Here is a 24,470-nt window from a genome sequence, read left to right as displayed (position 1 = left end):
GCCGCGCCATGGCACTCGCAAGGCAAGTGCTTTGTGTGTGTGCTTTGCTGGGGCTGCCGCTCGCTGGCGCCGAGCCCATCCGCTACTCCGTAGCCGAGGAGGCGGAAAGCGGCTCCCTGGTGGGCGAGCTGGCCGAGGACGCGGGGCTGACGCCGGCGCAGCTCTCGGCTCGCCGCGCCCGCCTGGTCTCGGAGGACGGCCGCCAGCATTTTCGCTTGGAGCGCGCCTCCGGCCGCCTCGTCGTGGCGGGGAGGCTGGACCGGGAGCAGCTGTGCGCCCAGTCCGACACCTGCATGCTCCCCTTCGAGCTGCTGCTCTCCGACCCCCTGCAGTTCTTTCGGGTCGAGGTCAGTCTAGACGATATCAATGACCACTCGCCAATTTTCCCCGATGAACGAGTCACTTTTAAGATCGTGGAATCGAGGGACCCAGGTTCACGTTTCCCATTGGAGGTGGCTGAGGACCTCGATATAGGCAGCAACACAGTGCAGGAGTACAATATATCTCCCGAGAACGAATATTTCAGTATTTCCCATGGAAGTCGTACTACTGGTGACAAATATCTTGAACTTGTTTTGGAAAAGGCCCTAGACAGAGAGGAGCAGGCAGAGATGGGTTTCCAAGTTATTGCTGTTGATGGTGGCTCTCCTCGAAGGAGTGGAACCATCGAGATCTCTATAATCATTATAGATGTAAATGACAATGCTCCCAAATTTACACAAGATCGTTATATTGGAAAGGTTTTAGAAAACATGCCAGAGGGCTCTGTGGTGCTGACTGTACTGGCCACTGATCCAGATGCAGGAGTGAATGGAGACATCTTCTATCAACTCAGCCAGGGAGTGGGACAAAGCAAGTCAGGATTTGTCATTGATCCCATAACTGGTGAAATTAAACTCACAAAACCACTAGACTTTGAGGCAACAGACAGTCATGAGTTCAGTGTGAAGGCCACCGATGGTGGAGGGCTGTCAGCAATCTGCAAGGTGTTGGTGGAGGTGGTGGATGTGAATGACAATGCCCCAGAGCTGGTGGTCAGTTCCTTCAGCAGTCCCCTCCCCGAGAACACAGTGCCCGGCACGGTGGTTGCCCTGTTTACGGTCAAGGACCGGGATTCTGGTGCCAACGGGAAGATCTCCTGTGCCCTGCAGGATCAGCTCTTCTTCTCCCTGCGGCCAGCCTACAAGAATTACTATGAGCTGGTGACAGTGAGCACGCTGGACCGCGAGGAGACGCCTCAGTACATCCTCAGTGTGACGGCAGCAGATGCGGGCTCGCCTCCTCTCACCAGCACGCACACCTTCACCGTGGACATCTCCGACGTCAATGACAATGCCCCCGTCTTCAACCAGACCTCCTACACCATGTACGTGCGTGAGAACAACGTGCCCACGGTGTTTGTGGGAGCCGTGAGCGCTGCAGATGCTGACGTGGGGCTGAATGCCAAGGTGAGCTATTCGCTGGCAGCAGAGCAAGGGCCAGAGCGGGCCTGGTGCTCCTGCATCTCGGTGAACTCGGAGAAGGGACACGTGTTTGTGCTGCGGCCCCTGGACTACGAGCGCTTGAGGCAGACCGAGGTGACGGTCAGTGCCTCTGACGCGGGCTCTCCTCCGCTGAGAGCCAACGTCACCGTGCGCCTGGTGGTGCTGGACGAGAACGACAACGCCCCGCTGGTGCTCTACCCGGCCCAGGAGAGCGGCCCGGCCTCCAGTGAGCTGGTGCCCGTGTCGGCTGAGGCGGGCTACCTCATCAGCAAAGTGGTGGCCGTCGATGCCGACTCGGGACAGAACTCGTGGCTCTCCTACCACCTGCTCAGGGCCACCGACCCAGGCCTGTTTTCCGTGGGCCTGCAAAGCGGCGAGGTGCGTCTCAGGAGGCCGGTGACAGAGAGAGACAGCGTCAAGCAGAAGCTGGTGGTGCTGGTCAGAGACAACGGCAAGCCCCCGCTGTCAGCCACGGCAGCTCTCAGCGCTCTCCTGCTCAAGGACTTCTCCGACGTGCGCCTGCCGCACAGCAGCCCGGCCAGCGAGGATCAGGCCGCCGCCTCCCTGACCACCTATTTAATCATTGCCTTGGTCTTTGTCTCCCTCCTCTTCCTCATCTCCACGGCAGTGCTGCTGGCTCGCAAGGTGTGCATGAGGAAGGAGCTGAAGGCTGGCCCTGTGCTCTATGCTGCCGACACCTTGCAGAGCGGCCTGGCCGATGCAGCCGCTGCAGGGACCCTGTCCCGCGCCTATTGCTACGAGATCAGCCTCACCACAGGCTCGGGCAACAGCGAGTTCAGATTCCTCAAGCCCATCCTGCCCAGCCTGCCCCCACAGCACTGCGCCGTGGGCCAGGGCCCCGACGAGGAACAGGATTTCCCCGGTGTCCCTGTCAGCAGCGAGGACATGGCCCCAGACAATGCTGGCACTCTCTCTGCAGGACAGTTTAACGCTCTTTCCTTCAACTAGCTGGGGTCTGCTCACACTGAGGCTTCATGGGCCTTCTGAAGTGAGGACTGGGCCTGCTGCATATGGTAATGCTTCCTCCATCGTAAATATATATTTATTACTGGTTTAACCAAATTCCTGCAAATTCTCTTTGCAATAATTTTATACAACTGCAAAAAGCAATGAAGGTTATAAAAGAAATCAAGGTTTTGTCAGTTTCTAAGGGGTTTCAACTTTGCTACTGCCTCTTCTAATAAGCTTATGTATGTGTTTAGCTCTCAATCTGTGGTCTGCTTTCTCTTGCTGGTTGACAAGACAGAGGATCTTTTTTTTTCTGATCTTTAAGGCAGTATCACTGTTGGCCGAACCACTCATACTCTCATTGAAATGCAGAAAAGATTTTCCCACCTCTGGAAAACCAGGAAGTTTTGAGTCCAGTGTGACAATGTCACATGAATACTGGGCCCTTTTTTGCTTGGCTTCTGGATTTCTCTTTATGAGATGTGAGCTCTGTCTGCTTTGCTTTCTTATCACTCTGTTTGTCCATGCAGACAACATTGAATATCTGCAGATGCTTCAGAATTACTGTCTGCTGAAGCAGGGCCTTGCTCCCACCCAGCCACTGCAACACAGGCAGTGCCAGCTAAGCAGGGAAGCAGGTGACTTGGACTCATTGACAACCACAGTCTCATCTTCCTTATCTTGCTCAGAGTAGAGCAGCAAAATGCAGAACTAAACCTTCCTTTGGCTTACAAGAAGGGCTTGGATGTTCTGTCACTTCAGAATTACCTTGGAAATACAGGAGCACGGAGGGTGTTACGGTAGACTGTAACATAACAGAGCTGAAGAAGCATGTCCATTGTCATTGAATGCATTGAAGGAAAATTTCAAATACTAAAACGCTTATTGGAAGGTTAAGTCAATAAGAAATTTTAAGAAAATACAGTGAAATTTGCCTTTTAAATGCTGTTCCTTGATCCCAATGCTTTTTAAAGGGAATGGAAACCTGTCTCTGTATGATCTTCTGTGCTTGTGTCAGAGTATTTGCATTCCTATGTTTACTCTTTCTCCTCTGAAATGTACTGAGCCTGTTTCACTAGGGGACTGCCACTGCATCTAGAATAACTGGTAGTTTGAATGATGTCTGTGATGCATGGAATACTCAGAAAGCCTCCCTCACATTGTGATGTGCAGAAGTGATGCAGTTTAATACTGTAAATTGCTATAACTCTAAGGTTAGAAATAGAAAAAGGTTAGACAGAAATAAAGAGAGCATACGTTTCTTTAGAGGAGACAGAATACTTTGTTATACTGTATACTTTGTATACTGTTATACTTTGTAATACTCAAGTTATTTCTGGGAAACCCTTGACAAGACTTCCAAAATGCTGCCAGTTAGTTTCTCACTGTGTCCCTTGAATGAAGCAATGTTGGGGGGCTAAAATACCTGAGAGTGGAGATTCAGTGTTCATTGGCATGTCCGTGCTGTCACCAATCGTCGTATCTCTGTGCTGTTTCTCCTGCCGGAAACTGCGGCTTCCTCGTTGTGGGCTGAGCCTGGTCTTTGTGCTGCCCTGGTTGAGGGCGCGTTCCGCTGCCGGCCCCGGCTGTCTCGCTGCCTTCGGGATCGCGGGCCGGGCCGAGCGGCAGCGCGGGCTGCGGGCGGCGGCGGCTGCAGTCCCAGCGCGCACCGCTGGGTGGTGCCCTCGGCCAAGGCGGCGCCGAGCGGCTGCGGCAGCGGAGGCGGCCGGGCCCGGAGCGGCACAGCCCGAGCGAGCTCAGACCAGAACCAGCCCAGCCCTGCCCAGCTCAGCTCAGTTCAGCTTAGAGCAGCCCAGCTCAGCCGGGCGGAGGTGGCAACGGCTGCGGCAGCGAGCGCTGCCCCGTGTCACCCGCTACCCGCACACCCCGGCTGCGTTCCGGAGCGCCGGCCGGAATCTGAGACAGCGAGGGAAGGCGCCCGGCCCGCACTTCGCCGCTCTCCGGCCGCAATCGCCCGGGACACCCGCCGCGACACCGACACCGACAGCGGCCGCCGGCGCCGCCGCCGCGCCATGGCGCTCGCAAGGCAAGTGCTTTGTGTGTGTGCTTTGCTGGGGCTGCCGCTCGCTGGCGCCGAGCCCATCCGCTACTCCGTAGCCGAGGAGGCGGAAAGCGGCTCCCTGGTGGGCGAGCTGGCCGAGGACGCGGGGCTGACGCCGGCGCAGCTCTCGGCTCGCCGTGCCCGCCTGGTCTCGGAGGACGGCCGCCAGCATTTTCGCTTGGAGCGCGCCTCCGGCCGCCTCGTCGTGGCGGGGAGGCTGGACCGGGAGCAGCTGTGCGCCCAGTCCGACACCTGCATGCTCCCCTTCGAGCTGCTGCTCTCCGACCCCCTGCAGTTCTTTCGGGTCGAGGTCAGTCTAGACGATATCAATGACCATTCCCCCGTCTTCCCTAATGATAGAGTGACTTTTAAAATCCCAGAGACAAGCGAGCCTGGGTCCCGTTTCCCACTTCAGGTTGCTCAGGACCTCGATATAGGCAGCAACACGGTCCAGGACTACAACATTTCTCCTGAGAACGAGTACTTTACTGTGTCTTCTGGGACTGGAATTTCAGGCAAGAAGTATCTTGAATTGGTCTTGGAAACGCCACTAGACAGAGAGGAGCAGGCAGAGATGAGTTTCAGTGTAATTGCCGAGGATGGGGGCTTTCCATCCAGGAGTGGCACCACTGAAGTGAAAATCATCATTTTAGATGCAAATGACAATGCTCCCATCTTCACAGAAGAGGTGTACGTTGCGAAGATTTTGGAAAACGTTGCAGAAGGCTCTGTGGTTCTGACTGTGCTGGCAACTGATCCAGATGAAGGATCAAATGGGGACATTTCATATCAACTCAGCACGGCAGTGGGGCAGAGCGATTCAGCATTTGTGATTGATTCCATATCTGGTGAAATTAAAATCACAAAACCACTGGACTTTGAGGCAGCACAAATGCATGAGCTCAGTGTGACAGCCACAGATGGTGGGGGCCTGTCAGCAATCTGCAAGGTGTTGGTGGAGGTGGTGGATGTGAATGACAATGCCCCAGAGCTGGTGGTCAGTTCGTTCAGCAGTCCCCTCCCCGAGAACACAGTGCCCGGCACGGTGGTTGCCCTGTTTACGGTCAGGGACCGGGATTCTGGTGCCAACGGGAAGATCTCCTGTGCCCTGCAGGATCAGCTCTTCTTCTCCCTGCGGCCAGCCTACAAGAATTACTATGAGCTGGTGACAGTGAGCGCGCTGGACCGCGAGGAGACGCCTCAGTACATCCTCAGTGTGACGGCAGCAGATGCGGGCTCGCCTCCTCTCACCAGCACGCACACCTTCACCGTGGACATCTCCGACGTCAATGACAATGCCCCCGTCTTCAACCAGACCTCCTACACCATGTACGTGCGTGAGAACAACGTGCCCACGGTGTTTGTGGGAGCCGTGAGCGCTGCAGATGCTGACGTGGGGCTGAATGCCAAGGTGAGCTATTCCCTGGCAGCAGAGCAAGGGCCAGAGCAGGCCTGGTGCTCCTGCATCTCGGTGAACTCGGAGAAGGGACACGTGTTTGTGCTGCGGCCCCTGGACTACGAGCGCTTGAGGCAGACCGAGGTGACGGTCAGTGCCTCTGACGCGGGCTCTCCTCCGCTGAGAGCCAACGTCACCGTGCGCCTGGTGGTGCTGGACGAGAACGACAACGCCCCGCTGGTGCTCTACCCGGCCCAGGAGAGCGGCCCGGCCTCCAGTGAGCTGGTGCCCGTGTCGGCTGAGGCGGGCTACCTCATCAGCAAAGTGGTGGCCGTCGATGCCGACTCGGGACAGAACTCGTGGCTCTCCTACCACCTGCTCAGGGCCACCGACCCAGGCCTGTTTTCCGTGGGCGTGCAAAGCGGTGAGGTGCGTCTCAGGAGGCCGGTGACAGAGAGAGACAGCGTCAAGCAGAAGCTGGTGGTGCTGGTCAGAGACAACGGCAATCCCCCGCTGTCAGCCACGGCAGCTCTCAGCACTCTCCTGCTCAAGGACTTCTCCGACGTGCGCCTGCCGCACAGCAGCCCGGCCAGCGAGGATCAGGCCGCCGCCTCCCTGACCACCTATTTAATCATTGCCTTGGTCTTTGTCTCCCTCCTCTTCCTCATCTCCACGGCAGTGCTGCTGGCTCGCAAGGTGTGCAGGAGGAAGGAGCTGAAGGCTGGCCCTGTGCTCTATGCTGCCGACACCTTGCAGAGTGGCCTGGCCGATGCAGCCGCTGCAGGGACCCTGCCCCGCGCCTATTGCTACGAGATCAGCCTCACCACGGGCTCGGGCAACAGCGAGTTCAGATTCCTCAAGCCCATCCTGCCCAGCCTGCCCCCACAGCACTGCGCCGTGGGCCAGGGCCCCGACGAGGAACAGGATTTCCCCGGTGTCCCTGTCAGCAGCGAGGACATGGCCCCAGACAATGCTGGCACTCTCTCTGCAGGACAGTTCAATGCTCTTTCCTTTGACTAGCTGGGGTCTGCACAGCCAGCGGCTTCATGGCCTATGTGGGAAGGAAGATATCCAGGCCACAGCATGTGGCAGTGGTACCTTTAGTGTAAATTTGTGTTTTCAATTGGTGTAATCAACTTCCTTCAAATCTCAATTCAGAATAAATATTTTCTGCCCCTCCAAAGCACAAATAAGAAAGGAAAGTCACTCAGGTTCTCACACTGAGGCAATAGTATGTTTCAGCTGTTATGGTAATTTCTGCAAAATGTTTAAGATTGGGGTTAACACTCCAGCTATGCTGTTTTCTCTCTTTCTTTGCAACTAGACAGTCAAGCTTTTCTTCTGTCTCGTGACACAAACGCACACTTTGGCAGACTCTTCCAGATCTTCTCCTTCATAACATTTAGCAAACCCCTTTCCCAGCTCAGGAAAGCAAATATGTTGAGAGTACATTGTCACAGTGTTTTGTGAGGACTGGGCTCTTTCTTCCCTGGGTTCTGGATGCCGCTGTCTGAGATGTGTGGGTTCCATGTGCTTTGGTTTCCTGTCAGTCTGTACAGACGCTGAGTGTCTGCCTATCTTTCACTAGTGCTGCCTGGTGGAGTTGCTCCCATCCAACCTCTGCAATGCAGGCAGTTGCAGCTCAGCGGCCAAGAAGAGTATTCTGACCCTCTGAGTACAGGAGTCTCATCCTCTCCAGGGCAGAGAAGAGCAGTAACATGAAAAAATATGAAGTAAAAAGTATGAAAAAATATTATTTTTGCCCTATAAAGCAGTGTTCGGTGTTCTGTCTCCTTGAAATACAGAAATATAACAGCACAAATGGTGTTTGGTTTACTATAACTGTACAAAGTTTTTAAAAAATGTTCTTTTCCTTTGGCTATACTTAATGAAAACTCTGTAAGTGCTTCAGAGACCATTTTCTGAAGGGTAGAATCATGAAATGATAAAAAGGAGATTGATGCTGGTCATCTAATTGTTCCTGTGGTAAAAAGGAGGTTGATGCTGGTCTTCTTATTGTTCCTGTATACAGTACTTTCTTGTTGGGAGTAGAAAGCTATCCCCAGTAGAAATCTACTATCCCCAATAGTAGAAAGCTATTATTTTCTCCAGTTGTGTTAGAGCATTTGCATTCTCCTTTTTTCCCTTTCTCCTGCTACTCTCTGAACTGAGTTTCAGCACTGTCTTTCTTTTTCTGCTTAAGGACTGGTTCCCCATGTATAATTGATTACTTGAATGATGTCTGTGATGCACGGAATATTCAGAGAGCCTCACGCTGTGTTTTGTTGAAGTTATAAAGTTTAATATTACAAACTTGAGTATCCCCGAGTGTAAAACTGAAATAAAGAGATCACCGGAATGCCTTGTGTGGAGACAGTTTTTGTTTTTTCCTTTGGCCTAGCTAGTGGTTGAGTGGGCATATCTCTCCAGTTTCAAGATGCAGCTGATAAAGCATTCAGGAAAATTGGGAATGAAATTATTATCAGGCCTCTATGATTCTTTTGAGAATTGACCTTTAGGCTGAGATGGAGCCCAGGCAGGTCAGGGGAAACAGGCCCTGGGTGTGCTCTGTCTCTATAAAGCTGTGATGCAGGGAAGTGACCTTCTCAAATCTCCTGACAGGTGCATCAACAGATGGCAATGACGAGGTGTTTGTAACACTTCAGGTGCAGGAATTTTGGGAAAGAATGGCACAGAACCAGTAAGTACTTACCTTGGGAAGTAGTTTTAGGGAGTGCCTGGAGGTGGGAATTTGGCAATTCAATAAAAGAATAAAAACTGCTACCAGGGAGAAGATTTGGTATAGTGAAATGCTGAGGACTACAGCAGGACTACTTTCACAAGGCCCAGATGAAAAGGTATGTCCTGGGGACAAAATGGTGCTGTGATGCTGAAGAAGACCAGAAAACTGATGAACAGCAAGGATCAAGTGATCCATAATCCAGTTAATCTGGGAAGACACAGGGTTCCTGCTGTGCTGTGTTCTGCTCCACAAATACGCTGGTGGAGGGCTAGATTAATCTCATTTTAACCAAGGAACCTGCAGGCAGATCCCCCTTCCCACTGGTGAGAAAGCCACCTGCAAACAAGAAGTCTGCATGCAAATTTCTTTTACTGGAACTCTAAAAATTATGAATAAAACTGGTTTACTCTGTGAAAATTATGAATAAAACTGGTTTACTCTGTAGTGTCTTGACTGAGTGGAACAGGGTCACACCTCCATTCCTGGGACCAGGATCTGCTTGGCATTCTGTGTGTGGCTGAATTCCTGTGTGAAGCTACTTTTACTCAATGTTCTCCACATCTAAAGGGATGCCAGATTACCTGTGCAAACCTCTTCCACTGGTGTGTGTTATAAAAGAGAATTGCCGTGTTCCTCTTACTGAGATCACAAGGGACCATCACCTTCTGTGGTTAAACTTCTGGGGTTTGAGTCATTACAGTTTGAGGCTTCAAGTGTCTGAGGCCATTCATAAACAGATGGTTTATTACAGATAGTTTATTATTGCTTTTACCCTGTGAGAGGGGGAGGCAGTGTCCTGTTTTGAAAGGCCTGAACACACTTCTGAGTTCCCCCAAGAAGCTCACTGGAGGCGCCCTTTAGGAAGGATTAAGACCTTAGTCCAGCCCTCCTTACCAAAATAAATGTTTTTCTGGACTTGTTGGTCATCAACACAGATGAGCTAATCAGAGATACCAAGACTGGAGGCAGCATGGGCTGCCATGGTCATTCACTGGTCAAGTTCATAGTCCTGAGGGATATGGACCAGGCAAAGAGTAAAACCAGGACCGTGAATTTTAGAAAAGCAAAGTTCCAGCTCTTAAAGGATTTAGTCAACGGGGCGCCTCAGGGGAAAGTGCCCTGAAGGACAAGGGAGAAGAACAGACCTGGCAGATCTTTAGGGATGCTTCCCATACATTGTGTGCCCTCTAGAACCCATGTGTAGGAAAACAGGAAAAGAAGGGGACAGAACAGCATGGCTGAGGGAAGATTTTCTGGTCTAAATAAAGGGGAAAGAAAGAAATGAGCAGCGGTGGGATCAGGGACAGGTGTCCAGGGAAGAGTACAGGGATGCTGGCTGGTTGTGTTGGGGATAGGGTCAGGTCGGCCAAGGCTGGAGCTGAACTCTACAAGGACTGCAAAGAATAGCAAGAAGGACTTCTACAGGTAAGTCAGACTGAAGAAAGCATGTTTTGTCTCCTGAGGAACACAACTAAAAATGTATGTCTCCTGTTGTATGTCTCCTGAGGAACACAACTGACAATCTGATAAAAACAGACCACGAGAAGGCTGAGGTACTCAGCCATATCTTTGCCTCAGTCATCACTGACAAGGTCCCTTCCCACACCTGTCAAATGGATGGAGCTCAAGGCAGGGACTGAGGGGGGAAAGTCCCTCCCACTGTAAGAGAAGATCAGGTTCGAGACCGCCTGAGCAACTTGAACAAGTTGCTGCTGGCAACTCAAGAAAAGTCGGATGCTGGCTTGTGCTATCACCTGAGGTTTGGAAATCTGAGGTTGCTAATGGCATTCCATTATTAAGATATATTGGCAGATAAGGTGAGGGGAATAAAAAGATCATCCAACCATGACTGGTGAAAAAGCTGGGCTATTAGTGGGGGAAATTGTGGTTTTGAACTAATAGACTTCGACTCGTAATAGTTTTGTTTGTTAAGAGAAGTTTCTATCAATATTGTATCACCATTACAAAAACATTTTCCTGTGCGTTAGAAACAGCCCTAGGACGCCTCTGCCTTCCTACCGGTCTTGATCAGCTTCTCCAAGAAGAGATGGGAAAAGAAGAGCAGAGGCAGGAGGTCCCCTCTGGGACCCGATATCTCCGTGGCTCCGTGGGGTCCCCGCGAGCTGCCCGTGGGAAGGCAGGGCGGACAGCGCCGGGCAGCGCTCGGTGCCTGCAGTGCCGGGAGGAGGCTGCGGGCGCCGCTGTTGACCGAGAGGAGCGAGAGGAAGCTCGGAGCGCTACCGGCAGCCCCGCCCGCTGCGGGCAGGATCCCTTGTCCGCTCCCTCTCTGACTCGGCAGATGCCGGCTTAGGATCGCCCCCGCAGTGCGGATCGGTGTCGCAGCGAGACGGAAGGGCCAGCGGCAGCGACCGGGAGCAGGGAGCCGGAGAAGAAATTAGAGCAGAAGCGGGAGCCGGAGCGGGTTGCGGATCTGCGGTCGGCGGGGAGAGCTGCTCGCTGTGTTTGCGGTGCCGCGGCGGAGATGTGCGCGGCGGGGAGGCGCTGGGGCCGGCGGCAGCGAGCTCTGCTCTGGGCCGTGCTGCTGGCGGCGTGGGAGGCGGCGCGGGGGCAGCTGCGCTACTCGGTGCCCGAGGAGATGCCCAAGGGCTCGTTCGTGGGCGACGTGGCCAAGGACCTGGGGCTGCAGCTGCCAGAGCTCAAAGACCGCGAAGCCCACGTTTTTGACACAGGTAAGACACGATACTTCTTTTTAGACCTGCAGAGCGGCCACTTGTCTATGATGGAGCAGGTGGACAGAGAGGAAATATGCGCAGCTGTTGCTAAATGTGTTCTAAACTTCGAAATTCTTGTAAAGCGTCCAATGAACATTTACAAAGGGGAAGTAGAAATACTGGATATTAACGATAATCCTCCCAGTTTCCCAGAAAGAAGAAGTGTCTTAGAAATCAGTGAGAATACTGCACCAGGTGCTCGCTTCCCCTTAGAGAGAGCTCATGATCCCGACATCGGAGTGAACTCTTTACAGAATTACAAATGTAGCGAGAGCAGCTATTTCACCTTGGACGTGAAAACTGGAGATGATGGCGTGAAATTTCCAGAATTATTACTGGTGAAATCTTTGGATCGGGAAGAGAAGGCTGTTCATAATTTGATCCTGACAGCCACAGACAACGGGAGTCCAGTGAAATCAGGATCAACAACAATAGAAATAATTGTATTAGACGGAAATGACAATGCTCCAGAATTTACTCAGTCTGTGTATAAGGTGACCGTGAGAGAAGACGTGGTTGTAGGAAGTCGGGTATTACAGGTCACAGCAACTGACAGAGACGAAGGGCCAAATGCCGAGGTAAAATACTCGTTCTTTAAAATCCCAGAGAAGTTCGACAAGACTTTTAAGATGGATCCAGAAAGTGGAGAAATTGTCATAATAGAGAACTTGAATTTCGAAGAGCACGAGTTTTACGAATTGGTTGTGCAAGCTCGGGATGCGGGTGGACTCTCTTCCCACAGCAAGGTACTCATCAAGGTGGTTGATGTAAACAACTACGTTCCCGAGATTGTCGTCATGTCCGTGTTCACTCCGGTTCCGGAAGATACACCGGTGGGAACAGTAATAGCAATTTTCAGCGTCCAAGACAGGGATTCTGGAGCGAACGGAGAGGTGCAGTGCAGCATCAGCGACAGCCACCCGTTCCGGCTGGAGAAGTCATTCGATAATTATTACCGTGTGCTGACTGCCGAACTACTAGACCGGGAGCAGGTGTCGGAGTACAACGTGACGGTGCGGGCGGCCGACGGCGGGTCGCCGTCGCTGCAGAGCAGCGCGGTGCTGGCGCTGCGGGTGCTGGACGTGAACGACAACGCGCCGGTGTTCTTGGAGGAGCGCTACAGCGCGCGGCTGGCGGAGAACAACGCGGCGGGCGCGCTGGTGCTGACGGTGCGCGCCACGGACGCGGACTGGGGGCAGAACGCGCGCGTGCGCTACCGGCTGGCGGAGGGGCGGGTGCGGGGCGCGCCGCTATCGTCGTACGTGTCGGTGCAGGCGGAGACGGGCGCGCTGTACGCGCTGCGCTCCTTGGACTACGAGCAGCTGCGCGAGCTGCAGCTGTGCGTGCGGGCGGAGGACGGCGGCGCGCCGGCGCTGAGCAGCAACGTGTCGGTGCGGCTGCAGATCGTGGACGAGAACGACAACGCGCCGCAGGTGCTGTACCCGCCGGCGGCCGCGGCGGCGGCGTGGTCGGGCGTGGAGCTGGCGCCGCGGCGGTCGGAGGCAGGCGCGCTGGTGGCCAAGGTGGTGGCGGTGGACGCGGACGCGGGGCAGAACGCGTGGCTGTCCTACGAGCTGGCCAAGGCCACGGAGCCGGGGCTGTTCCGCGTGGGGCCGCACAGCGGCGAGGTGCGCACGGCGCGCTCGCCGCTGGCCCGCGACGCGGCGCGCCACAGCCTGGTGGTGCTGGTGCGGGACCACGGGCGGCCGGCGCTGTCGGCCACGGCCACGCTGAGCGTGGTGCTGGCCGAGAGCGTGGCCGAGCTGCTGGCCGAGCTGGGCAGCGCGGCGCACGAGGCGGCGGCGCCGGGCGAGCCGGCCGCCAGCCTGACGCGCTGGCTCGTGCTGGCCGTGGCCGCCGTCTCGTGCCTCTTCGTGGCCTTCCTGCTGCTGCTGCTGGCGCTGCGCCTGCGCCGCTGCCACCGCCAGCAGCTGCTGCCGCCGGACAGCGGCGCCTCGCGCGGCGTGCCCGTCTCGCACTTCGTGGGCATCGACGGCGTGCGCGCCTTCCTGCAGTCCTACGCGCACGACGTGTCGCTCACGGCCGACTCGCGCAAGAGCCACCTGCGCTTCTCGGCCGCCAGCTGCTGCGACACCCTCCCGGCCCGAGCACCAGATGAGGCTTCGGGTGATCTCGTCCCTTCAGGAGATCAAGTTACCGAAAGCGGTGGGCAAGTTCCCTCTCAGGTACGTTAATTTTTAAACTGTGCTTAGCGGACGCGGTGTTTAGGATTTTTAGGCTAGGCACAGCTGATTCACAGGCTTAGAAACCATGTTTTAAGATAGTCGTCTACTCATGAATGTCATCTGAATGAATGCGTGCTGAGTCTGCCTTGTGTGTTTTACGTGCCGCGTTCTTTAACGCTTGTAAGAGGTCTTTTTGCCTAGCTTTCCCCAAGGCTGGAAGGTTCTGTTGCAGGCGCAACTTCATAAGGAAACCTCATTCTCTTGGTCGTCTAGTGACCGTTCTTTGAAATTTTTTAAATACTTGCTAACTACTGTTTCCAAGCAATTCATTGTAATTCCCTGTATCAGCTCCCAAATTCCGGTTGAATTCGGGGATCTTGTATCTTGAAAGCAAACACATAGAAGTCCCAGATTTCTTCCATATCCGCCTTCAACGAACGAATTATTCTATCCTTCTTAAGGGCATTTGAAGAGACTTCTATTAATTGGTGAAGAATTCCTCTGATCGAGGTTTTTTCCCACACCTGAGTTTTATGTCTTAGCCTCTGGATTCGATACAAATGGTCGATTACTGTGCAGGCATAGTCTTCGAAATAAAGTTATACTTATTAGCATATAGATGAAAAAATACTTAAATGCAAAGTACGATTCATCACTATCTATTTATAGTAAAGCTAATTTTGGAATGCGAGTTAATCTTGAAAACACGGATTTGGAAGTGTTTCAGTGTATGATACATGAAAATGTGTGTCTGGGTTGTTACAGGCAATTCTTGCCATAGAGGAGGCAGTGAATTAACTGCTAAATATTTCAATAGAATTCCCCTGCCCCCATGTAAAAAATCGCATCCATCTCGATATCTTGCGGAGTGCTCACAGCCTTGCGTGCTTCTGAAACATTACAAATTCAAATCCACGTCCTGTTCCGACATGAGTGTTAATTTCTTACCAGAAGTTGTGTATGGGTTCAGCTGGATGGAAAGGAATTATCCTTCACTTTATGAACTACCATAGTTAGCAGGAAAATATGTTTTCTAACGAGACATTACCGATCCAGTGAGGATAGCTTGACATTGGCACCTCAGAGACCCAAGACTAGAGAACGTGTCAGAGCAACTCCATCGAGTAGACAGTCTCCTTGTCTTCTGCATAAGGGGCTGTGATGATACACAGCCTTCCTTCAGGATTTTTGTTGTTATTTTTTTTGTTTGTGGCTTTGGCGATTTTTTTTTTCTTTACTGTAAAAGAGACGAGGATCTAATGAAACTAAAAAATAAAACGGCTTTTTGCAAGGAATCTATCTGTTTATTCTTGGTTGTTCAAAAAACCACAGCTGCTGCCGACATTTCCCAGGAAATGTTCTTTAATGCCTGAGACCAGCTACAGTAACTGCCTGTTTAGGATATCAGGGAGTGGGATACACACACAAAAGTAATTCGGGGTTGGGTTGTATGGATATTGATAAGATGATGCTGAGCTTTGAATGTCAAAAGAGATGGGATCAGATGTGATGTGACCTCTGTGGTGTTCTCAGAGCCTGGAATTCCGGCTTTGCTTGTCCATCAACGACCACTCTTCAAAGCTGGTAATTTCAGCGTTAGCTGGGGATCTCAACCATCTTAAATGAAACCCCTACCCAAAGCAGTGTTTCAGTATTCCATCCACGTTGCCTTTCCCTCACGGAGGCGGCACGGTGGCAGCGGGCACACCGAGCGCCCCACCCTAGAGATCAGTAAGCTGACAGTGGGGGCAGAGACCAAGATCCTGCCGCCCATCTGTGAAGATAATGGAGACGATCTATCCCTCAGAAGACTTGTAAGTGTAAGCAATTCAGAGAGCAGGAATTCCTAGTTGCACTGTTTCAGTACTGATAGATTTTCTGTTTCTCGCTCCTGACAATATCTGTACTTTCCAACCCTTCCCGATGCAAGGGAATGCAGGGCAGGACATTCGGGCTGGTTTTTTTTTCCTTGAACTCTGCGGTTCTCAGGCACGGACTCAGGGTGTCACTGTTGGCCAAGGCGGAGAGGATGCTCAGGCGTCGGCTCCTCCCCGGCGCCCGCGTAGCGCTGCTGCGCACTGCGCAGAGCAGAGAGAAAAGCAGGAACCGCTCGACTCAGCCCGTCCTCCGACCGGCAACAGGGATCTATTATATTTATTTCTCACGAATACTGGTTCAGCTACCCGGAAAGGCTAATTTTTACCCGTCCACAGAATACCCTTAAGGAAAGCAGGGAATGGAGGTCAGATCGGCAGCGCAGGGCTGGGCAGGCGCTGGGCGGGTCGCTCTGCTGGCCGCGCTGCTGCTGCTGCTGCTGTGCGTGTGGTGCCGGGCGGCGGCCGAGCGGGTCCGCTACGCCATCGCCGAGGAGCTGGGCAGAGGCTCGCTCGTGGGGCCGCTGGCGCGGGACCTGGGGCTCAGCGCGGACGAGCTGCCGGCGCGCAAGCTGCGGCTGAGCGAGGAGAAGCAATACTTCACGGTGAATGAGGAGAACGGGAACCTGTACGTGAACGAGAGGCTGGACCGGGAGGAGATGTGCGGCGACTCGGCGACCTGCTCCGTCAGCTTCGAGGCGCTGGTGCACAACCCGCTGAACGTCTTCCACGTCGAGGTGTCCATCGAGGACGTGAATGACAACACACCGCGGTTCTTGCAAGACAGTTTCCAGCTGGAGATCAACGAGTTTACTTCTCCCGGCGCCCGATTTGCCGTGGGTGTGGCCGAGGACGCAGACGTTGGCAGAAACTCTCTACAGGGCTATGAGCTGGAGACCAACGGGTACTTCACAGTGGAGGTGAAGGAGAGCCAAGACGGCAGCAAGTTCGCGGAGCTGGTGCTGCGCCGTGCACTGGATCGAGAGAGCGAGCCGAGCCTGCGGCTGACGCTGACGGCTCTGGACGGCGGCGATCCCCCCCGGACTGGCACCGCCCAGCTCTGGATCAACGTCACGGACGCCAACGACAACCCTCCCGTGTTCGCGCAGGACCGGTACCGCGTCAGCCTGCGCGAGGACACGCCTGCGGGATCGACGGTGCTGAACGTGACAGCCTCTGATGCCGATGCCGGCACCAACGCTCGCATCACCTACGGCTTCGGGAAAATGCCGGCTAAGGTGCTTCAAAAGTTCGTGGTGGATGCCGAGCGAGGAATAATCACGCTGCAGGAGGCACTGGACTTCGAGGACACAAGAAGCTACGTATTGCTGGTAGAGGGGAAGGACGGAGGGGGTTTGGTGGCGCACTGCAAGGTGGAGGTGGAGGTGCTGGATGTCAATGACAACGCGCCCGAGGTGACCCTGACGTCCATGTCAAGCTCCGTGCCGGAGGACGCTCCGGCCGGCACGGTGGTAGCCCTACTAAAAGTTCGGGACAGAGACTCGGGAGAGAACGGTCAGGTGTCGTGCGAGCTGTCGGGAGAGGCGCCGCTGTCGATCGTGGCGTCGTCGGGCGGCTCGTACAAGGTGGTGACATCGGGCGCGCTGGACCGCGAGCAGGCGTCGGAGCATCGCGTGTCGGTGGTGGCCCGGGACCGGGGCAGGCCGGCGCTGCGGAGCAGCAGGGAGCTGGTGCTGGAGGTGTCGGACGTGAACGACAACGCGCCGGTGTTCGAGGAGGCGGCGTACAGCGCGTACGTGGCGGAGAACAACGCGGCGGGCGCGCTGGTGCTGCGCGTGCAGGCGCGGGACGCGGACGCGGGCGCCAACGGGCGCGTGAGCTACTGGCTGGCGGGCGGCAGCGCGGGCGCGGCGGGCGCGGCGCCGCTCGTGTCGGTGGAGGCGCGGAGCGGCGCGCTGTACGCGCAGCGCTCCTTGGACTACGAGCAGTGCCGCGAGTTCACGGTGGCCGTGCGGGCGCAGGACGGCGGCTCGCCGGCGCGCAGCTCCACGGCCACGGTGCGCGTCTTCGTGCTGGACCGCAACGACAACGCGCCCAGGGTGCTCTGGCCCGCTCCGGCGGCCGGGCCGGGAGAGGCTGCGGGAGGGGCGGCGGCGGCGCCTTTCGAGGTGGTTCCGCGCTCGGCCGAGGCCGGCTACCTGGTGGCCAAGGTGGTGGCGGTGGACGCGGACGCGGGGCGCAACGCGTGGCTGTCGTACGAGCTGGTGCAGGCGTCGGAGCCGGCGCTGTTCCGCGTGGGGCTGCACAGCGGCGAGGTGCGCACGGCGCGCGCCGTGGGCGAGCGGGACGCGGCCAAGCAGCGGCTGGTGGCCGTGGTGAAGGACCACGGGCAGCCGGCGCTGTCGGCCACGGCCACGCTGCACGTGGTGCTGGCCGAGAGCTTGCAGGAGGCGCTGCCGGAGCTGAGCGAGCGGCCGGCGGGCGCCGAGGCGGCGGCGGCGGCGGCCGAGCTGCAGTTCTACCTGGTGCTGGCGCTGGCGCTGCTCTCGGCGCTCTTGGTGCTGAGCGTGGCGCTGGCCGTGCTGGCGCGGCTGCGCCGGGCCGGGCCGCCCGCCGTGCTGCGCTGCCTGGGCGCGCAGCGCTTCTCGCTGGCCGGCGCCGCCTTCCCGGCCGACTTCTGCGAGGGCACCTTGCCCTACTCCTACAACCTGTGCGTGCCGCCGCCCGCCCGCGCCGTGCCCGAGGCTGCTTGGCCGCCGCCGCCGCCGGTGCCCATCCTGTCGGCGGAGGAGCTTCTGGGCGGCGATTCCTGCGAGAAGCAGAGCTCCAACAGCAGTGCCGTCGCGGGAGAGTTGCCCGCAGAGCCCGACGCGTCGCAGGTCTGTAAAACCGTAAGCTCCTGCTGTTCTTCTTAAGCCTTTCTTAACAGTCGCAAGTTCCTGCTATTCCCCTTGGATCTATCCGAACCGTTGCTCTCTTTTCCGTGGGTTTCTCCTGGTAGTGTAGGTGGGAACGGCTGGTCCATGTGTCCGGGAAGGAATGAAAGAACGAGGTGATTTCTTCTTCTAAGAACAGGCAGTTAGCCATAGCACTTGATTCTTCTGTGGTCACAGCTTGTGATTCATCTAAGAGGTTCTGTCTGCATCTCTTCAGCTGACTAAAATCCTATTAATAAGTAACTATGATGGGGAATCAAAAAAGTGCAGGATATTCGTGGTTCTTCATTAAGAGATCAGGGAAATTATGCAGATACTAGCTGCTGCAGATTTTTCCTAATGATCTGTTTATCCTGAAAATGCATTCTGGGACCTTGTTAAAAGCTGACAATACACCCCTTGTTTAAGGTTTTTTCGGTCTTGGACTCCAGAAAGATTCCTCTCTCATGGATAGAAAAGTGACAGGTTCTCCATCCGGAGTAATAGAAGAGACAAACATTCATGCGTGAACACTCTTGCAGAAATGGCAGGACTGGTACCATTAGGAGGGCGAGGTCATTTTGCTAGTTTTCTTTTTCCATTCTGCCCGACAGTTCCGGGTTTTTTTATTTTTTTTTTTAACCATTCCTAATATCTCCTTCGTACACAGGTGTAAAAGAAGACTGAGGTCTCAAACGGGGAAAAAAAACTTTTTTGTTTGTTTCAGAACCTTTTTTCTTATTCTTTTTATACAAAGATAGGTGTTTGGACCCTGTATAGAGAATTCGTTCTCCTAGGGCTTTTGTTTCTTTGTTTGTTTGCTTTTTGTTTGGTTCCCCCCACCACACCTCCCTCCTCAGTATTTCTTATGCATGTCTGTTAAAGAGGATAATAAGGCTCTCAGATCCAAATATTGATATCAAATGTGTAGGAGATTCGCCAATAGACACTTGAATTAGGCACTTGAATCAGCTATACTTGAAAATTTATCAAAAGCCATGAGAGTCTAAGGTGTGGAGCTGTGCTTCTCTTTTCCCTCTGCCTTAAAGTATTTTGTTGAAAATCTGCCATAGCTACATGAATATGCAATAATTAGAAGAAAGTTTTGCTAAAGAGCGTCAACCCTTTACATCATAACTTCTGAGAAAAGAAATCACTTCCTGGGATCATAGAACTAATTGATATAATATAATTACATATAAACTGGACAGGTTCATTACAGGAGTTTTTCTGCATCCTGGGTAGCTGTAAATAGAGTTGGCACAGAGTGATAAAGTAACATACAGCTGTATATCAGAGACGGCTTACTTTTGCTACCCTTGCGCCGGGCATTCCATCATATCTTCTACAAATATTTGTGATAAAAATTATGCTTTTTTACTACTGTGTTAGGACACGTATTACTCCGTCCGTCTTATTAAAATAAACACATTGCATTTCATTGCGTGCCTGCAGTGCCGGGAGGAGGCTGCGGGCGCCGCTGTTGACCGAGAGGAGCGAGAGGAAGCTCGGAGCGCTGCAGCCCCGCCCGCTGCGGATCGGCTCACTCGCGGTCCCGGTGGCGGAGCAGTCTGCGATAGTCCGCGCGGTGCGGAGACGTGCAGAAGGGGGTGGGAAGGGTCTGACACGAGCAATCGGGAGCCGAGTGCCGGAGCTACACCGTGAGCCAGAACGGTGAGCGGCGGAGCAGAGCTCCCAACGGTGTTACGGTGCCGCGGCCGAGATGTGCGCGGCGGGGAGGCGCTGGGGCCGGCGGCAGCGAGCTCTGCTCTGGGCCGTGCTGCTGGCGGCGTGGGAGGCGGCGTGGGGGCAGCTGCGCTACTCGGTGCCCGAGGAGATGCCCAAGGGCTCGTTCGTGGGCGACGTGGCCAAGGACCTGGGGCTGCAGCTGCCGGAGATCCGAGATCGAGGTGTACACATTACGGAAAGAGGTAGGACTCAATACTTCTCTCTGCACGGGAAGACGGGACATTTGGTGACGGCAGAGAGGATCGACAGAGAGCAGCTGTGCCGGCTGGTGGAGAAATGCGTGCTGCGCTGTGAGCTCATAGTGGAGGGACAGATGCAGGTTTACGGCATCGAAGTGGAAATCACGGACATTAACGACAACGCGCCGAGCTTTCGAGAGGCAGAAAATGACCTGAGACTTAGTGAGACGACAGCCCCGGGGTCGCGGTTTCCCTTACCCGAGGCTCACGACCCTGACTTTGGTCGTAATTCGCTGCAGAGCTACGAGCTGAGCGGTGACGAGCACTTCTCGCTGGCCGTGCAGGCGGGCCCCGGCGGCGATCAGCGTCCCGAGCTGGTGCTGGCGAAGGCGCTGGACCGGGAGGAGGCGGCGTTTCACGAGCTGGTGCTGAGGGCGATGGACGGCGGCGATCCGGCACGGACGGGCACGGCTCGGATCCGTGTGACCGTGGTGGATGCGAACGACAACGCGCCCGTGTTCAGCCAGGCGGAGTACACGGTGCGAGTGCCCGAGGACGTGCCCGTGGGCTCCGTACTAGTCACTTTGACGGCCACGGACGCCGACGAGGGTCTGAACGGGCAGGTGAAATACAGCTTCCATAAAATTTCAGACCAAGCCTCAGAACATTTTAATCTCGACTCTGACACAGGAGAAATATATGTTAAGGACGACTTGGATTTCGAGGAAATCTCCTCCCACGAACTTAAGGTGCGGGCACATGACGGAGGAGAGCTCTCTGATACTGCAAAAGTTGTGATCACCGTGACAGACGTCAATGACAACGTGCCCAAGATTTCGGTGAGGTCGGCACTAACCGACATCTCGGAAGACGCTCAGCCGGGAACTGTTGTGGCCCTACTGAACGTGCAGGACCGGGACTCGGGGCCAAACGGCGAGGTGCACTGCTCGCTCGACAAGGACGTCCCGTTCCGCCTGGAGAAGTCCTATGAAGACTACTACCGTGTGGTGACAGCGAGAGAGCTGGACCGGGAGCAGGTGTCGGACTACAATGTGACTGTGCGGGCGGCCGACGGCGGGTCGCCGTCGCTGCAGAGCAGCGCGGTGCTGGCGCTGCGGGTGCTGGACGTGAACGACAACGCGCCGGTGTTCGAGGAGGCGGCGTACAGCGCGTACGTGGCGGAGAACAACGCGGCGGGCGCGCTGGTGCTGCGCGTGCAGGCGCGGGACGCGGACGCGGGCGCCAACGGGCGCGTGAGCTACTGGCTGGCGGGCGGCAGCGCGGGCGCGGCGGGCGCGGCGCCGCTCGTGTCGGTGGAGGCGCGGAGCGGCGCGCTGTACGCGCAGCGCTCCTTGGACTACGAGCAGTGCCGCGAGTTCACGGTGGCCGTGCGGGCGCAGGACGGCGGCTCGCCGGCGCGCAGCTCCACGGCCACGGTGCGCGTCTTCGTGCTGGACCGCAACGACAACGCGCCCAGGGTGCTCTGGCCCGCGCCGGCGGCGGCGGCGGGAGAGGCTGCGGGAGGGGCGGCGGCGGCGCCTTTCGAGGTGGTTCCGCGCTCGGCCGAGGCCGGCTACCTGGTGGCCAAGGTGGTGGCGGTGGACGCGGACGCGGGGCGCAACGCGTGGCTGTCGTACGAGCTGGTGCAGGCGTCGGAGCCGGCGCTGTTCCGCGTGGGGCTGCACAGCGGCGAGGTGCGCACGGCGCGCGCCGTGGGCGAGCGGGACGCGGCCAAGCAGCGGCTGGTGGCCGTGGTGAAGGACCACGGGCAGCCGGCGCTGTCGGCCACGGCCACGCTGCACGTGGTGCTGGCCGAGAGCTTGCAGGAGGCGCTGCCGGAGCTGAGCGAGCGGCCGGCGGGCGCCGAGGCGGCGGCGGCGGCCGAGCTGCAGTTCTACCTGGTGCTGGCGCTGGCGCTGCTCTCGGCGCTCTTGGTGCTGAGCGTGGCGCTGGCCGTGCTGGCGCGGCTGCGCCGGGCCGGGCCGCCCGCCGTGCTGCGCTGCCTGGGCGCGCAGCGCTTCTCGCTGGCCGGCGCCGCCTTCCCGGCCGACTTCTGCGAGGGCACCTTGCCCTACTCCTACAACCTGTGCGTGCCGCCGCCCGCCCGCGCCGTGCCCGAGGCCGCTTGGCCGCCGCCGCCGCCGCCGGTGCCCATCCTGTCGGCGGAGGAGCTTCTGGGCGGCGATTCCTGCGGGAAGCCGAGCATGAACAGTGATCTCGTCGTGGGAGAGCAGCCCGCCGAGCCCGGTGCACCGCAGGTCTGTAAAGCCTGAGCTTCTTCTCTTTTTAAAGTTCCCGCAAAGTCATCTTTTTTTCCACGCGTGCCTTTTGCCTGGTTTCAGTGGGTATTCGTCGTGTGTATCCTTACGTAGCGGCGGAAGGTTTTCATTTTCCCTCGGTAATAGCTTCAGATGACACGTTTTCATGATAGCTCTCCTTTAGGCTAGTTGCAGCGTTTTTCATTGTTTCTCCTTGTTTCTCGGAGTCATGTTTATGTGAGTCGCACAGTCCTCTCTTCGTGATGGACTGGATTAATCAAAGGGCTGTCCCCCGTTCAAGCAGAGCACGAAGCCCTTGGTTCTTCCTTGGTCACAGGTTCAGCTTTGGGCTCGAAGTTTTGTCTTCAACACTCGAGCTCTATAAATTTGGATGTGTTATCAACATTGAAAGCAGATTCGTAGTGTGTGGAACGAGAGTGGCTGATCCTGCCTGACGGGGTCGAGGAAAAAAAAAAAAGAGAGCACTGACATTTGGTGTTGGAGATATTTCTTTCCTGACTGATGTGTTCAGAAAGGGTGTGCTTGGAACTCGTGTATAGCTGTACCCAAACCCGTCCGTTATCATTTTTTCCCCGATTAGATTTAATAAGAAAATGAATGTGGAAATTCCTTTAAGTCTTTTTTCTAAGTGATAGAAGAGATTGTCGCCGGGTTTGGGGTAATGCAGTGGTGAGGCTTTGTTTATGTGTCCCGGCTGGTAGTTGACTCTGTTTTACTCTTCATGATCTTTATTTTTTACACTGGTGAGAGTGCTGAAAGATTTCTGATTTAGAGATTTTTATTTTTCGATCCTCTTCACACAATAATGTTGGTGGGTTTAGTAGATCTCAAATATATTGAGAACAGAAAATTTTTGGAATTTTTTTTAATTAGGATAAACGTCTGAGATTTGAGGTGTTCCCGTATCAGGGACATTGGCCAGAGCAGCGTTTAGGCACTTGAATCAAGCCCATTTGCGCATTGATTAGTGGTCAGCACAGTTTCAAGACTTGTACTTTTGTTCTAGGGTACCATAATTATTTTCTTGAACACATAGCCTACCGTCATTAAGATATACTTAGACGAATAGTTTACTAACGACCTTTACTGCTTCAGACATTGATTTCGGAGAAAAGAGAAACTACAGTGGTTTGATAAAATGTAAATCTATATAAACAATGGAAATACTAGGCTCATCCAGTAGGAAGGAATGTCAAATATTTCAAGTCCTGAAACTTTAGTTTGAGAGTTTCAGCTGCATCTTTATTTGTACCCGTCACTGAATCCTGTAACCATTGGATCCCCTGACATCAAGAAGTATGCAATTGCTCTCGTCCGGCTTGTGTTAATAAACCTGAGAGCTCTGTTTCTTCGGGATATGGTATCTTCCCTTTTTCTCTATGGGAGCCTGTTGTTGAAGGTGCTTTTGAACAAAAGGGATAAAATAATAATTAGCTACAGGGTAAAATATGCATTCTAGTTTACGTATAATGGCATTAGAAAGTAATAAGAATAAGCTACAGGGTGAAATAGGAAAAATTAGTTTTAATGTACATATTCACATTATTTACATATTGACATGAATAAATGATGGGTTTCCCGTGTGTTAAAAGAACTCCGCCTACGGAATGCCTCTGCCTTCCTCCCGGTGGTGATACCCTGGAGGATGAAAGCAGAGATGGGCTGGAGAAATGCGGAGGCAGGAGATCGGCGCTGGACGCAAAGCGACATCTCGGTGGCGACCGTGCCCGGTATGGGGCGAGGCAGGGCGGGCAGCGCCGGGCAGCGCTCGGTGCCTGCAGTGCCGGGAGGAGGCTGCGGGCGCCGCTGTTGACCGAGAGGAGCGAGAGGAAGCTCGGAGCGCTACCGGCAGCCCCGCCCGCTGCGGATCGGCTCACTCGGTTGCTCTCTCCCTGCCCGAACCTGCGGTCCCCGATCGTCCCCGCGGTGCTGGTCCATTCT

The 24,470-nt window shown here is 55.1% G+C and overlaps 6 protein-coding genes across 6 annotated transcripts in view; all 6 read left to right on the top strand.

The window, feature by feature from the left end:
• The first annotated feature begins 2 nt into the window (after positions 1-2).
• On the top strand, positions 3-2,453 carry LOC131564652 (protocadherin beta-15-like). The gene has a single exon (XM_058815175.1). It carries the CDS (start codon positions 9-11, stop codon positions 2,451-2,453), a length of 2,445 nt encoding a protein of 814 aa, XP_058671158.1. The 5' UTR covers positions 3-8.
• Positions 2,454-4,480: 2,027 nt separating this feature from the next.
• On the top strand, positions 4,481-8,234 carry LOC131564695 (protocadherin beta-15-like). The gene has a single exon (XM_058815242.1). It carries the CDS (start codon positions 4,487-4,489, stop codon positions 6,929-6,931), a length of 2,445 nt encoding a protein of 814 aa, XP_058671225.1. The 5' UTR covers positions 4,481-4,486; the 3' UTR covers positions 6,932-8,234.
• A 2,902-nt stretch (positions 8,235-11,136) lies between these two features.
• On the top strand, positions 11,137-15,422 carry LOC131564950 (protocadherin gamma-A3-like). Its single transcript, XM_058815572.1, has 2 exons — positions 11,137-13,552; positions 15,214-15,422. Exons 1-2 carry the CDS (start codon positions 11,137-11,139, stop codon positions 15,420-15,422), a joined length of 2,625 nt encoding a protein of 874 aa, XP_058671555.1.
• A 386-nt stretch (positions 15,423-15,808) lies between these two features.
• LOC131564949 (protocadherin gamma-B5-like) lies at positions 15,809-20,000 on the top strand. The gene is made up of 3 exons (XM_058815571.1): positions 15,809-18,298; positions 18,409-18,413; positions 19,778-20,000. The coding sequence occupies exons 1-3, from the start codon at positions 15,809-15,811 to the stop codon at positions 19,998-20,000; spliced, it is 2,718 nt and encodes a 905-aa protein (XP_058671554.1).
• A 45-nt stretch (positions 20,001-20,045) lies between these two features.
• Positions 20,046-22,286, top strand: LOC131564948 (protocadherin gamma-A10-like; the record flags this gene model as incomplete). The annotated part of the gene is made up of 1 exon (XM_058815570.1): positions 20,046-22,286. A coding segment is annotated over exon 1 (2,241 nt), but the record flags the coding sequence as incomplete, so codon positions are not given.
• Positions 22,287-22,387: 101 nt separating this feature from the next.
• LOC131565001 (protocadherin gamma-C5-like) overlaps positions 22,388-24,470 on the top strand; it is a 229,623-nt gene continuing 227,540 nt past the window's right edge. Inside the window, exon 1 of the mRNA XM_058815642.1 lies at positions 22,388-22,508. Within this exon, the coding sequence (XP_058671625.1) occupies positions 22,455-22,508 (54 nt within the window). The 5' untranslated portion in view covers positions 22,388-22,454. The remainder of the gene's footprint in view (positions 22,509-24,470) is intronic.

The sequence above is a fragment of the Ammospiza caudacuta genome, chromosome 16, assembly GCF_027887145.1.
Source record: "Ammospiza caudacuta isolate bAmmCau1 chromosome 16, bAmmCau1.pri, whole genome shotgun sequence".
Taxonomy (NCBI): domain Eukaryota; kingdom Metazoa; phylum Chordata; class Aves; order Passeriformes; family Passerellidae; genus Ammospiza; species Ammospiza caudacuta.
The sequence above is the reverse complement of the archived record's forward strand: the minus strand, read 5'-3'. Positions and strand labels throughout refer to the sequence as shown.

What these genes read in the sequence shown, in the direction of transcription:
- LOC131564652 (XM_058815175.1), top strand. Translation starts at nt 9, where the DNA reads ATGGCACTCGCAAGGCAAGTGCTTTGTGTGTGTGCTTTGCTGGGGCTG.
- LOC131564695 (XM_058815242.1), top strand. Translation starts at nt 4,487, where the DNA reads ATGGCGCTCGCAAGGCAAGTGCTTTGTGTGTGTGCTTTGCTGGGGCTG.
- LOC131564950 (XM_058815572.1), top strand. Translation starts at nt 11,137, where the DNA reads ATGTGCGCGGCGGGGAGGCGCTGGGGCCGGCGGCAGCGAGCTCTGCTC. An exon ending in AGATCAAGTTACCGAAAGCG is followed by an intron (nt 13,553 to 15,213) that starts GTGGGCAAGTTC and finishes CCCTACCCAAAG; the next exon opens with CAGTGTTTCAGTATTCCATC.
- LOC131564949 (XM_058815571.1), top strand. Translation starts at nt 15,809, where the DNA reads ATGGAGGTCAGATCGGCAGCGCAGGGCTGGGCAGGCGCTGGGCGGGTC.